At 41.7% G+C, this 15,693-nt stretch overlaps 1 protein-coding gene across 1 annotated transcript in view; it reads right to left on the bottom strand.

Moving 5' to 3' along the window:
- The window catches only part of AMFR (autocrine motility factor receptor), a 40,636-nt gene that overhangs the window by 6,704 nt on the left and 18,239 nt on the right, over positions 1-15,693 (bottom strand). Inside the window, exons 8-10 of the mRNA XM_067719831.1 lie at positions 14,977-15,087; positions 7,466-7,656; positions 5,546-5,649 (exon numbers count right to left, since the gene is read on the bottom strand). Of these exons, the coding sequence (XP_067575932.1) occupies positions 5,546-5,649; positions 7,466-7,656; positions 14,977-15,087 (406 nt within the window). The remainder of the gene's footprint in view (positions 1-5,545; positions 5,650-7,465; positions 7,657-14,976; positions 15,088-15,693) is intronic.

Below are 15,693 nucleotides of genomic sequence, written 5' to 3'. Positions count from 1 at the left end.
TTTAAAAAGCATTCATTTTAAAGCTCAGTAAAATTCAGGTATATAAACGTGTTCTGCTTAAAGATTTAATTCCTAAAAGGAACAAACTTCTGATACACACTACATGGGTGAAATTCAAATGCATTAAGTGAAAGAAGCTCAACTCAAAAGGCTATGTACCCTATGATTCCATTTATATGACATTCTAGAATAAGCAAAATTACAGAGACAGAAAACTGATAAGTGGTTGCTACAGGCTGGGGGTGGGAGAGGAAGTGATTACAAAGGGGCATAATGGAATCTGGGGGGAGGCGGAAAGGAACTGTCCTATATTTTGATTATTGTGGTGGTCACATGACTGAATGAGTTTGACAAAACTCAGAGATGGAAACTAAAAAAGGTGAATTTATTGTATATAAATTTTACTTCAACGTAAAAAAAAAAAAAAGACTACAAAAAATGTAATTGCTAGGACTTCCCTGGTGATCCAGTGGTTAAGAATCTGCCTTCCAATGCAGGGGACGCAGGTTCGATCCCTAGTCGTGCCACAACCAGAGAGCCTGCATGCTGCAGCTACTGAGCCGGTGCGCTCTGCAGCCCACACGCCACAACTAGAGAAAGCCATGCGCCGCAGCGAAGATCCTGCATGCTGCAACTAAGACCCGATGCAGCCAAATAAATTAAATAAATAAATAAAAGTAAAAAATAAAAAAATAAATGTAATTGCTAATGTTGCTCTGGAGCTGCAGTTTTCAAACTGTACTCTAGAAACGTCTCGGAGGCCATCAGGGCTCTACGGTGGGTGCGTGTACAGAGGGGAGCAGGCAGAGATCTCGGCGCACCACCACCGGTACGTTCATCCGAGCAGCTCCAGACTTTTTTCTCATACGTGTATATTTATTTTGCAAATGCTTATGTTCAAGGTTTTATTTGTGGAAAAGTCCCAATGATCAAAAGAAAAAATGACAAGGAAACATATAATTCCTTTGGGGGCACAATAAAGTCTACTGTTGGGATAGTGGCTCCCAAGGAATATGTTGTCATGTAGAAAAAGAGGAACGTGTCCCAGTGTCAGGCCTAGAGAGAAAAGACCGGGGTGAAACCTGTGCAAAGCTTCGCTTTGGGTCATCGTTGGGGCAGGGAGGACAAGACAAGTGTGTAGGACAGAAGGACCCGGAGCTCCATGGACCTGGGATCCCCTCTTTGTTTCTATGAAGGTGAGTTGATTATTTTTAAAAACCCAGGTCAAGTCAAAGCTAACTGGGCAAGAGTCCAAAACAACCTCAATAATCAGATAACATTCTCCTCTCTTCTTAAAAAGGTCCCCTCTCATTTCCCAAATAAAATAAGTCCAAGATTCAGTTCACTGGGCCAAAGCTTTTCTTCCTGAAAATCCAGCAAGTTATATATTAGACTTTTATAAAAAATGTATTGTGACAGGGCTTCCCTGGTGGCGCAGTGGTTGGGAGTCTGCCTGCTGATGCAGGGGACGTGGGTTCGTGCCCCGGTCTGGGAAGATCCCACATGCCGCGGAGCGGCTGGGCCCGTGAGCCATGGCCGCTGAGCCTGCGCGTCCGGAGCCTGTGCTCTGCAATGGGAGAGGCCACAACAGTGAGAGGCCAGCGTACCGCAAAAAAAAAAAAAAAAAAGTATTGTGATAGTAAATTAGTTGTGCTAAAAATAGGCTATCCCAATCCACCATGCAACGGGAGGAAGAACACCAGGGCCTGCCTGAGAATTCTAAACACACCAACTCCAAGAAGGTAATTCTCATTCCTGGGAGGGTTACATGTCCATGAATTCTGATTTTTTTAAGGGGGCAGGTGAGGTGATCCACCTGAAGAGCTTCAACAGCTGCCCGACCCTGAAGTGCCGACGCAGAGCCTGACCTGAGCCAGTCGTCGGCCACGCAGGGCTGCGCACTCCCAGTCCATCCGCCCTCACAACGTCACTCTCACTCTCTGCTGATGACCTGGCTGAGTGCTTCACTGAGGAAGCAGAAGCCCGCGGGAAGCCAGGTCTTTTTTTTTTTAATGGTCAAAATCATATAACATAAAATTGCCCATCTTAACCATTTTTAAGTGTACAGCAATGTTAACTATACACACACTGCTGTGCAACAGGTCTCCAGAACGCTTTCATCTTGCAAAACCGAAACTCTACACCCACTGAACAGCGACCCCCCCCACTCCCCCTCCCCCTCTCCCAGCCCCTGGCAACCACCATTCTGCTTTCTAAGAGTCTGAGTAATTTAGATGGCCCATGTAAGTGGAATCACACAGTATTTGTCTTTTTGTGACTAGCTTATTTCACTTAGCATAGTATCCTCAAAGTTCTTCTTTTTCAGGCTGAATAATATTCCACTGTGTGGACAGAGCATTTTCATAATCTATTCATCTCTGATGGACACTTAGGCTGCTTCTACCTAAATGGTTATTATGAGCCATGTCTTCTTTTTAAACCGTATCTCAAAACGACACGCCTGTAGCTACGTCCATCCCGCCTCCCAACAAAGGTGAGAATGCTCCTCTCCTGGCTCCGGCTCCCAAGCCCACCCTCCACCTCAGGTCTTTGCCTTCAGTTAACTTTTCTGTTTGTTCTGTACCATCAATCTCTCCCCCTCCAGTGATCATTCCTATTCGCACACCAAGCATGTTTTAGAATCTTTTTAAGAAGACTCTTGGGTACTCAAAAGAACTGAAAGCAGGGTCTCCAAGAGATATTTGTACACCCATGTTCATAGTGCCATTACTCACGATAGCTAAAACATGGAAGCAACCCAAGTGTCCACCGACAGATAAACGGATAAGCAAAATGTGGTTTATACATACAATGGGATATTATCTAGCCTTAAGAAGGAAGGAAATTCTGACACATGCTACAACATAGCTGAACCCTGAGGACATTAAGCTCAGTAAAATAAGCCAGTCACAAAAAGATAAATACCGTATGATTCTGCTTATATGAGGTACCTAAAGTAGTCAAATCCACAGAGAAAGAAAGGAGAATGGTGGCTGCCAGGGGCTAGGGAGGAGGGGATGCGGAGTTATTGTTTACTGGGTATACAGGGCTTCAGTTTTGCAAGATGAAAAGAGTTCTGGAGATGGATTGTGGCTGATAGTTGCACAAGAATATGAATATACTTAATACCACTGAACTGTACACTTAAAAATGGTTAAGATCATAAATTTTGTGGTACGTGTATTTTATCACACTTTAAAGAATAGAAAAAAAGAAGACCCGTGGAGAAAAGAAAAAGAATACATACTTAGCATTTGCTTATATGTGTATGTAAACATTCTGGAAAAGCACAACACAGAAGAAACTAATTGAAGTTGTTATTGCAAGAGAGGAGGGTGTCTGGGCGGATGGAGGAAAAGACTTCACTGGATACTCTCTACAGGTTTTGAAATTTGTGGATAAATGGCCTGCCCAAAAATCTTTAAAAAAACATGTTAACAAATTCCTCTGACGGCACACCCCTACCAAGCCACCTCCTTACTTCTCCACTCCCTCTTATAACACACTGCCAGCTACTGGGTGTCTTCAGCTCCCACTCATTTTCCAATCCAACAATCTAGTACTCAGCACCTCGAGCAATGGAAACTTCTTGCTCCTCTCCAGCTGATTAACCACCTCCACTCTGCCAAACCCAACATGCACTTCTCTGACCTCATCGTCTAAGAATTCCCACATGGCTGACTTGACGCTTCTCCTGGTTTCCCTCCTTCTCAATCGCTGCCATGGCTCCTCCCATTCAGCCAGACCTCAGTCCTGAGCCCTCTTCTCCTTCTGAGCTACCTTCTTTCCCTCGAAGAGATCCAGTCCCCTACAGACTAAAGCTCCCAAATGTCTCTCTCCAGCTGGATCTCTTTGCTGAGGTCCAGAACTGTCTACATGACATCTCTACTTGGATGTCTCATAGACACCCCAACTTCCCCAGCCAAACAGAAGGCTGAGTCCCTGTCCTTCATCTGTTCCTCCTCCCGTCCTGCCCATCTCATACATGATACCACTGCTCATCTGCCTGACTGAAAACCAGCACTCCCCTCACCCCACTACCCCACATCCAAATCAAAGCACTGTCAAGTCCATCAGTTCATCTTCGAAAGGCATCTGAAATCCGCCACTTCTTTTCATCTTTATTTTCAATGCCCTGGTCCAAGCCACCATCTTTTTTTTTGCCTGAACTACTGCAACAGTCTCCTAACTGGTCTCACTGGTTCCATTTTTGCCCCTCTAAAATTCATTCTCTCAGAAGTAAATTATTCTCTATTAACTGTCCTGTCAGTCCCCTGGGGGAGGAAAGAAAAAGCCCTGAATGGTCTTCTCATACTTTCATTACAGTATCTAAACTGGACTGTAGCCTACAAAGCCCTGCATGACTGGGCCCTGCAACCTCAATTTACGTCACAATCTTGGTTCCGACTCGCAGGCTCCAACCACAATCACCTCTCTGTTTTCAGAACATTCTCACCTCATGGCCTTTGTACCTACTGTTTCCACTGCCTCTTTCCCCCGATCTGCCTCCTTCTCTTCTCAGCCTTCATGTCTCAGCTTAAATATGACCTCTTGAGACTTCTCTGAATGTCTCCTCTGGAACAGCCTTTACCCACCCCTCCACCACATCACCTGCCCTACTGCCTGCAGAGTCCTCATCCCCATCCGCAACGATCTTATCAGTTGGTGTTTATAATCAGCCTCCTCCCCCCCCCCACCCCATGTAGAATTCACACTTCTTAAGAGAAGGGCTCCTGTCCACCTTGTTGACACTACAGGTGCTACGCAATTTGTTGACACTGCACAGTGCCCGTCTTGGGAACAGGCTTTCAGTACACGTTTGTTGGACTAACACAGGTTGCATTTTTAAGACCCCTGCATTTATCATCACAATGAACACTACATCTCAAAAACGGTGAACCATGTTTCTCCAACACTGTAAAATAAAAATATACACCATATGACAAAGCTTTAGAAAAATACGAAGAATCTTGAAGTATGTGGACAATATCCTTGAACCAAGAGCATGCTTGAATATCTCAAGGGGTGTGTGTGTATATATTTATATTTATATATGTATATCCACAGGCATGTATGTATGTATAAGTGTGTATGTGAAGGTATACTCATTTATTTACTTTGGGAAGGGGGGAGAGGGGGTTAAAATAACACATTCAGTAGGCCTACGACAATTTTTAATAAAAGTCACATCATTCACTCCAGCCAGTAACTCCCCAAATATTTTTTGGTGAAAATCAAGAGGTGTCCCAACACTAGCCTAGATCATGAGAGTGAACTTAGTAGTGCTCAGAAAAGGTTAGATTATCTGCCACACAAGTAAAATGAAAGCTGGTTTCCAAACCAGTTTCAAATTTTAAAGCGCAGGGATTGAAGTCATCCCAGTGAATAAGATGCTCCTGAAAATCCTGCCGCATTTTTTTTTAAATCCCACCGTTCTGCCAGAGCAGAGTGAGACCAACTGAGTCATGCACACTGCACACGTTCTCCAGCTTTTCCTTCCCTCCCGATTATTAATCACCTTTTCAAAGCAGTGAGCGGTCCTTACCATTGCATTAAGCTGGGAGTTGCTTGCCTGAGTAATTCCTAGAATGTTGGTGGTGTGCATCACTTCGACTGAAAAACTTGGCAGCCAACTCGCAATCCGGGACCCTAAAACAAACAAGAAGCCAGCACAAGTCTTAGAGACCTCTTTCCCCTGTCAGTTGCTCTGCAGTCGGCCACTCTATGGTACCAGCCGGTACTCACTGAGGGCTTACTTTACACCAGGCCTTTTGACCAACTGTCCCATATGGATTAGCTCATTCAATCCCCACTAAAACCCCACATGGGTTTATTATTATTATTATTATTATTCCCATTTTACTCTTCTCAGAGATTTGACTCTAGTGCTCTTGTTGGTTCCCCAAGGTACTCGGAACTGAGGTAACTTGCCTAAGATCACAGCATTTAATTATGGTGGCCAGGACTTGAAGCCAGAGAGTCAGGTTCCAGAACACTTCACCAGGGGGCTTTCCTACTTTCCAGTGGCCCTGGATCCACACGAACTCAATCCCTCTCTCAGGCTACACTGTAAGAAGGTTTTCAGGGCTCTAAAGCTGCTACAGTAGATGAGAATCTGCCCCTCTCTTTCACGCTACACACAAATACTACGCGTTTGGAGACATCATTTTCATGAAGTATTTTTTACTTAATAATCTGATTTAAAGACTTTAGTTTTCTGATTCGAAATTCTTTTCAAAGAGTTCTATAACATAGGTTTGCGGACTAATGGTACCAAGAAGTCTGCTGCTTCTGCCATTTCACTAAGGAAAGGGGATCCTAAGATATACCACCACCAGGTGTCAGCAGTAAACAACTCCATTATCAAGCACACATTTAAGGAGGATTTCCCTTTCCTTCACAAAGAAGCACTGAGGCCTGGAATGTAAAACAAGTTCAATGGCCATCTCAAAGATCTTGCCTGGATAGATTGTACCCAATAAAAAGCTGGGTACTTAGTTCATGTACTTACTAGGGAGAAATAAAGTTACCTTTATCTATTTTGACTAAGTTTTCAGTAATAATTCATAAAATAATAGCTTACATAACCATGTCCAAGATCTGCTAGTCTATTTCAGAAGTCTTACGTGGTAGAGGCCGTAATTAGCAGCCACAAAGCCACAAAGCAGCCCCTCTACACCTGCCCAGCATCCCTGCCCAGCCAGCCAAGCAGCCATCATCCCCTCCTCTCAGAGACTCCACTATACTCCTTCGGTCCTTCCTATCAGGGATTTCAATGTGTTGCCACTCCCACCATGCTCTACCCTTAGAAACTCAAATCAGAGACCTGAAGAGCACTCCTCTTAAACAAACAGTCCAGGGATACCTACTTTAGAGTAGGAAATATGAACCCACAGAATTTAATGGTATTGGAATTGATGAAAATCAACAACAGCCTGATGTAATGTGAATCAAAGGATGATCAACCAGCCCCTGACATGGTGCCCATGACCTCAGAATTTTAAGTGTGGTTTTTATTATAACTCCTTTCAATATTCTGGAAAATGGAATATTCGTATTTTATGGGCAAAGAAACAGGGTTCTAGTTCTGATTCTCCTTCTGGTACCCACTGGAAAGGCTGCTCAATGACCCTTCATTATATGCTTAAGTATCACACGGATTCAATAAGCTACTAGCAGTGGTTTAACTACTAAGCTGATTCAGCATGCTCCTTGCGGTCACGACTGATTCAACTGTAACTACTTTCACCTCCTCGCACCCCCCGTCCCCCCAATTCACACAGAATCTAGCAAAATGCCTGGCACAGAATAACCCCTCGGTGCTGTCTATACTTACCGAACATTTTCAATTAAAACTGAAATATAACATTGAACTTGCCCATACAGGGCAAGTTATAATTAAAACATCATCCCCTAAGGGGAGAAAACCCCTGGCGGATGGTTTTAGAGGTTGAAACCAACTAACCATCGAAGTGGAAGAAGTGATTGTGTTGGTTTAAGCGAGGTCTGCCTTCAGCTGCTGCTACAGGAACCAAATTCTCATCCAAATTCTCTCCTTGATGCTCTTCCCTGACACGATTATTGTCGGCAATATTAAGAGACATTCTGCATGTTGGGCAGGAGGTGTCTTGTTCTAGCCACGAACGAAGACAGGAGCTACCAGAAAGTCCAAAATAAGATATCCTTAGCATATTCTGTGAGAATTCACCAGAAGTACTCTGAATGTATCAATGAGTTGCAATTTTACTTTCTATTTACCATTAGCAAGATTTAAACGTTGAGAAACACTTGCTGACATTACCTCTTTGCCCTGCTTCACTCTAATGTACTTCTGGTGTATCTTGCTCTGAACGTTAATTTGTTAACATACGTGGTCATCTACCAAGCTCCTGGACATGACCCTTCTTCAGTAAGACTTCGTCACCTGGCTCACCATCCTCCTCTCCAGCTCTATTTGACTAACTTAAGATCCATGTGGCTGAACCATCCAACACCGTTGCCTCTCATGTCTTTGAATCCTCTCTTCCAATGATCTGTTCTCTCACTCTACTTTAGCCTCCACTAACCTTGGCCTTCTCTTCAAAATCACGACTTCAAAGATCTCACTCTCCAACTAAAGCTCCTCTCCTTCCAGCTTGCCTCTTATTTGCTAAGATCTCCCATCCATTTTTCATCAAGCATCACACCCCCCCAGAGCCTTACTTCTGTCTTCACCCAGCATACCTACAACCTTACGTCCATAATCCCAACTTCTTCAACCCTCTTATATTTGTATTCTGCTTTCCCAACCAGGCTGAAAAGCTTCTTGTGCCCTTTTTCAGGAGATGATAATGCCCTATTTAAGGTAGTCTCTCAATAAATACTGCCCATTAAAGGAAGTATACTAAAAAAAAAAAAAAAATGAGAAGGTTGGATGAAGTGATCTCCAAGGTCCCTTCCCAATTTATAATAATACTTATCTTTCTCCTAAGATTTCAAGGGGCCTTCCGTTCCATAATAATATATTATCTTTCTTCTAAGAGTTCAACGAGGCACTGAATAAAAATGCTCACTTCCTCTGTGCCTTTTTTTTTTTTTAGTATCTGGGAACATGTGCACACATAAGGTTACACAGGAGAACCTCACTAAAACGTGATGATCCTCAGCGTCTCTAGCAACCAAATGGTACTTAAGTACCAAAACTTTCCCAGAGGCCAAGATGAAGCTACTTCTTACTCTCTCTCTGCTGGAACAATGTATGACAGTAATGTTCCAAAATAATGAATGTGTACATTCAACTCTATCACATTTTGAAACAATAAAGTACCTGTAATTTCTGTTTGTGATCATGTAACTATTAGCCAAATAAATGATTATATTTTTTAAAGTTCATTTCCCCTTAATGAACACCCTTAAATCACACCTCTAGTAAAATCAGCCTTGTGGGAGACTACCAAAATGTGTAAAATCTTTGCCTTCCAATAATGCTACCTGTGACACACTTTTCATAAGCAAATCTAATTTTACTTCATACTCTGCAAAAACCTCCCACATTATGTACAATAGCCTAAAAACTCCAAGTGAGTACAACTGGTCAGATATAGTTGCCTTCCTTGGGGGAAAAAAAAAAGCCAAACTTCCACAGCTAAAGAAACCAAACTTCAGAGAAAACAGTTGTATTTCTATATAACTATAATATTCTATTGAAGGATTCTTTCTTCTCTAAGTATGACACTTCAATGTAATTAAATATTTACTGGACTCTGAAATCTTGCAAAGACATCTCCTACAGCAACAAATTATCTAGCTATAATCTGTTGAAATCTAGACATTTAGCTTTATGGCAAATGAATCTGTCATAGATTATTATCATACAATCCTGCCCCAATCTATTAACCAAAGCTATAAAGTAAAGCAAACCAAGAAGAGATCCTAACAATTGTTTGCTCACTCAACCCCAGGCAGACAGGTGTTTTAAAAATTAAATCCTAACTCTTAAACAACCACTAGGTCAAGAGAAAATCACTTGGGCAGTTAGAAAATATTTTGAGACAAAAGAAAACAGAAGCAAAAGCACAATATACCAAAACTTATGAGATACAGCAAAAGCAATGCTCAGAGGCAAATTTATAGCTAAAAACGCCTAAAAAGAAAACAGATTTCAAAACGACAACCTAACTTTATAACTTATGGAACTAGAAAAAGAGCAAATGAAACCCAAAGCCAGCAGAAGGAAGCAAATAATAAAGATTCAAGCAGCAATAAATGAAATAGAGAATAGAAAAACAATAGAGCAAATCAATGAAACCAAAAGTTGGTTCTTTGAAAACATCAAAGCTAAACTGACAAATTTTAGCTAGACTGAGAGAAGATATAAATAACTAAAATCAGAAATGAAAGTGTGACTACTACTACCAACCTTACAGAAATTTAAAGGATTAAAACAGAATACTAGAAATAATTGTACTCCAACAAATTAGATAATACAGATAAATTAGATAATACAGATTAGACAAATTACATAATACAGATAAAACGGACAAATTCCTAAGCAACACAAACCCTAAACAATACACACACAAAAAAACTACCATAAGACTAATAAACAAATTCAGTAAAGCAGCACAGTAAAAGAGCAACATGGGGTTTCCCTGGTGGCGCAGTGGTTGAGAGTCTGTCTGCTGATGCAGGGGACACGGGTTTGTGCCCCGGTCCGGGAAGATCCCACGCGCCGCGGAGCGGCTGGGCCCGTGAACCATGGCCGCTGAGCCTGCGCGTCCGGAGCCTGTGCTCCGCAACGGGAGAGGCCACAACAGTGAGAGGTCCGCGTACCGCAAAAAAAAAAAAAAAAAAAAGAGCAACATGAAAAATCAGTTATGTTTCTATACACCAGCAAGGAACAATGCAAAATATAAATTAAGAAAACAATTCCATGTACAACAGTATCCAAAAGAATAAAATGCCTAGGAATAAATGTAACCAAGGAGATGAAAGACTTGACACTAAAAACTATAAAAGATTGCTGAAAGAAATTAAAGAAGACCTACATAAAAGGAAAGGAATCCCATGTTCATGAACTGGAAAACAATATTGTTAAGATAGCAATCTTCCCCCCAAGTAATCTACAGTTTCAATGCAATCCCTATTCAATTTCAATGGCCTTTTTTGCAAAAATGGAAAAGCGGCTCCTCACTCAAATTCATATAGAATTGCAAAGAGCCCCAAATAACCAAAACATATAAAAAAAGAAGAAGTTGGAAGATGCACCATTTCCCAATTTCAACTTACTACAAAGCTACAGTAATCAAAACAGCATAGTACTGGAATAAAGATAGACATATAGACCAATGGAACAGAATTGAGAGTCCAGAAATAAACTCAAACGTCTATGGCCAAATGATTTTGCCAAGGATGCCAAGACCATTCAATGGGGAAAAAAAGAGATTCTTCAACAGATGGTGCTGGGACAACTGGACAGCCACAAGCAAAATAATGAAGTTGGACCCTTACCCTCACTTCATGTATAAAATTTAACTCAAAATGGATCAATGACCTAAATGTAAGAGCTAACACCATAAAACTATTAGAAAAAAACTATCATGACCCCAGATTTGGCAATGGATTTAGATTTGACACTGAAAGTATGACCTACCAAAGAAAGAATAGGTAAACCGGATTTCATTAAAAATTTAAAACGTGTGCATCAGAGGACATTACCAAGAAAAAAGTGAAAGGACTTTATAGAATGGGAGAAAATATTCACAAATCATACATCTGATAAGGGTTTAGTAACCAGAATACATAAAGAACTCTTACAACTCATCAACAGAAAGACAACCCAAATAAAATAGGATAATTTGGCTTGAATAGATATTCTCCAAAGATGATACACAAATGGTCAACAAGCATGTGAAAAAATGATCAGCATTACTGGTCATTAAAGAAATGCAAATCAAAACCACAATGCGAGACCATTTTACACCTCAGGATGGCTATTATCTAGTGTAAAATGTAAAATGGTGTACTCGCTATGGAAAACCATATGATGGTTCCTCAAAAAATTAAACATAGAATTACCATATGATCCAGCAATTCCACCTCTGGGTATATACCCAAAAGAATTGAAAGCAGGGTCTTGAAAAGAAATTTGTACACCCACGTTCGCAGCAGTATTATTCACGATAGCCATAAGGTAGAAACCACCCAAGTGTCCATCAACAGAGGAATGGATAAACAAAATGTGATATATACACACAATGGAATATTTTTCAGCTTTAGAAAGGAATGAAATTCTGACACATGCTACAACATGGATGGACACTGAAGACATCATACTAAGTGAAACAGCCAGACATAAAAGGACAAATATTGTACGATGTGCTACTGTGTGAGAGCAGTCAAATTCATAGAGACAGAAAATAGAATGTAGCTGCCAAGGGCTGGGGAGAAGGGGAGATTGAGGAGTTACTGTTATATGGGTACAGAGTTTCAGTTTCAGAAGATGAAAAAGTTCTGGAAATGGATGGTGGTGAAGGTTGTACAACAATGTGAATGTACTTAACGCCACTGAACTGCACACTTTAAAATGGTTAAAAAAAATGGTTAAAAGCTAAATTTTATGTTATGTATTTTATGTTATGTATGTATTTTTTTTTACCACAATTAAAGCATAACATTTGAGAATTATCATTTTAAAAAACCCACCATAGTGCTTCCCTGGTGGCACAGTGGTTAAGAATCCACCTGCCAATGCAAGGGACACGGGTTCGAGCCCTGGTCCAGGAAGATCCCACATGCCGCGGAGCAACAAAGCCCGTGAGCCACAACTACCGACGCTTGCGCGTCTAGAGCCCGTGCTCCACAAGAGAAGCCACCGCGATGAGAAGCCCACGCACCACAACGAAGAGAAGCTCCCAATCGCCGTAACTAGAGAAAGCCCACGCGCAGCAACGAAGACCCAACGCAGCCAAAAATAAATTAATTAAAAAATAAAAAATAAAAAACCCACCATAATGAAACACCACTTCCTACCAACTAGGTTGGCTATAATAAGAAAAACAGAAATACATATTGGTGAGGATGTGAAGAAATTGGAACCTTCATACATTGTTGATGGGACATAAAATGGTGCAGCTGCTGTGGCTAAGTCTGGTGGTTCTTCAAGAAGTTAAACATAGAATTACCCTGTGTCTCAGCAATTCCACTCCTAAGTATATACCTAAAAGAAAATCAGGTACTCAAACAGATACCCGTTCACAAATGTTTATAGCAGCATTATTTGCAATAGCTAAAAAGTGGAAATAACCCAAATATCCATCAATGGAAGAACGGATAAACAAATTGTTTATTATTTTAAAAAATTTAAATTCAGCCATAAAAAGAAATGAAGTACTGATACATGCTACAACTTGGATGACTTTGAAAACTCTATGCTCAGTAAAAGAAGCCAGTCACAAAAAAGTCACATATTATATGATTTCCTTCACATGAACTGTCCAGAAGAGGCAAAGCCACAGAGACAGAAAGCAGATTAGTGACTGCCAGGTAACACGGGGAGGGAGGAGTGGGTAGTGACTTACCTTAATGACTATGAGGTACCACTCTGGAGTGATGAAAAGGTTTCGAAACTAGAGAAGAGCGGTGGCCTGCACCACACTGTGACTGCACGAAATGCCACTGAATTGTATACTTTAAGATGGTTAATTGTATGTCATGTGAATTTTGCCTCAACCAAAAACATTAAATCCTAAAATTAATCTAATCATGTGATTGAAAACATTTCTTCTGGGGTGAAATACACTCTTTTGAGTTAGTCTTCCAAACTGTCCCCAAGCTCCTTAGGAACTACCTGAAAGTTTTTTCAGAAATGTGTGTGAATTCTCTGGTCTTCCAACCTCATCAATCAGCACCACTACCCATCCAATCACACAGCTGCAAAACTAGGAGAATCCCCAACGCCTCATATTCCTCGTTTTTCACAGCCAATCTAGCACCACGTGCTTCCTAATCCTTTTCACGTCTGTCCACCCTCCTCCAGCTCCACTTCCACCACACCAATCCACACTCCTCTCAGCACATACCCGAACCACTGCAGCCCTTACTAACTAGTCCCCCTGATCTTTTCAAACTGCATCCCTGACCCCGAGCCCCCACTTTAACCCCGTCAAGTGGCCCTCAAGCCCCTGCAGGGTCGCTCATGCCTGCTTCTCCTGCCTCAGCAAACACCACTCCTCCTCTGACATTCTGAGCTCCAGCCACATGGGTTGTCTTTAATTCCTTGGATACGCCACACTCCCTCCTGCTACAGACATGTTCCCTCTGTCTCAACTGCTCTTCCACCTGATCCCTTCTTCTGCTGACTTAACTCCTACTCATCATCAAGAGTCACTTTCTCCAGGTGGGAGTCAGGTTCCTTTGTTACAAGCTCTCAAGGACCACGTTCCTTTTCTTTAGAGCACTTATCTCAATTCATCATTACATGCTCATAAACGCGTGTGGTTAATTCATGTCAGTCTCCTCCATTAGGCTGAAAGCTTCGTGAAAGCAAAGACCACATCTGTCATTTTAATTTAATTCCCCAGAACCCAACACAGCACCCAGCACATTAAAAAAGAAAGAAAGAAAGAAAGAAATGTGTTGAGTTACTGATACTCCAGCTCCAAAGTCCTTGTAATATTAAAAAGGAAAAGAAAAACCATTTGGGAATACAAAATAAGGAAAGGAAGATTAAAGATGTAAAGATTATAACTTCCTCAATATGCAAAATTGACCACAGAACAAAAGGCCAAAAGAGACCTCAAGGTCCATCAACACCAAAAACATCCAATCTATAAACAGAATGATCTAGGTTAGACAGACACAGTTCCTGTGAGATCTCTAAAAATGAGTAATATAAGGCAGTGAGGACTACAACAGAGACAACAGGACTCTGTGAGAACGGAACAGCCTGTACCACACACAGATCTAGTCCAGTCATGAAGGTTTGCAGAAGATCCCATTTTCTAATTCCTGATAACACAGTCACAGTTCTGGACTGCTTAGTGCTTCTCATCTGATCCCCATCTCAGCACACTTCCCTGGTGTGTTTTTTTATGTTGCCTTAGGGCATGTGCAAAATGCAAAGATATATATTCTCACCAGGGTAAGAATAGGGAATAAGCTGTCAGAAAGCAAGGATCCCCCCACCTCTTTAAGTCTTACAGGCGTATTTGCTATATCTCAGAACTTAAATGGAGAAGGAATATGAAGATAGCTAACACACCCAGAAACTAAGATGGCAACCTGTGAGTGGGGAACAGTCCTGCCGTGTAGGGAAGAGGCTGAGGAAGAAGGAAGACACACCCAAGCTCCCCATCCCACTCAGTACCAGCACCACGGCCAGTCTGAGGGAACGTCCCCACTCCTTGGCTAAGGCTGGTCTTAAGCCCCAGCACAAAAAGCACCCACATGCCCCTGGACAGAACACCAGTCCCATGTGACCCTTTGCAAAGCTCCTACTTGTGGAAAAGATGTCCACAGGGCAGTTTCCTCGCAGCCTGCATGGAGTCCCAGCAGATGGCACAGTCATCGTTATTGACAGCCAGCTCCTCTGGAGTTGCAACCGCAAACCTGCAAAAAACAAAGTGCAACTGGCAGGGATCTCCGTCAATTCCACGCACAAATACCGAGCACCACTTACTTCATAGACTTCACCTTTAACAGCACAGTTACAGAGGAATCATGTTCAGTAAAAATTCTCCACCCACGCAAAACACTACACCTGCATTCTCTTCATAGCCCACCAAAGAGCAAGAAATCTATACACAGAAACTGACTCTGTCTTAACAATGGCTCCTGTTAGTGATGACTTAAGCGAACATTTCTGGGTAAATCAGAGGAGTTAAGACCCCTCAGAGAGCCAAACTGTTCCCTTGGACACAAAAAGGATACCCATTGATCTCACACTTTCAGGCTTGGTTTAGCCTCAGGATAAAGGAGTGAGTACCTCCTCCACTGAGGTTAAAAGTATGAGAGAGAGTATGTGTGTGTGAGCACGCATGAGTAAGGAAGAAAAAGGGCAGAAGCCAAACGAAACATCCATTTAATAATAATGATGATAAAAATAATGACCTAATAAAAGAACCTAATCTTTACTGAGCACGTACTATGTACCCAGTACTGTTCTAAGTAATATTACTTTCATTATCCCATTGAATCCTCCCAACAGTTCCAGGA

Source organism: Pseudorca crassidens, chromosome 20, assembly GCF_039906515.1.
Source record: "Pseudorca crassidens isolate mPseCra1 chromosome 20, mPseCra1.hap1, whole genome shotgun sequence".
NCBI classification, from domain to species: Eukaryota; Metazoa; Chordata; class Mammalia; order Artiodactyla; family Delphinidae; genus Pseudorca; species Pseudorca crassidens.
The sequence above is the reverse complement of the archived record's forward strand: the minus strand, read 5'-3'. Positions and strand labels throughout refer to the sequence as shown.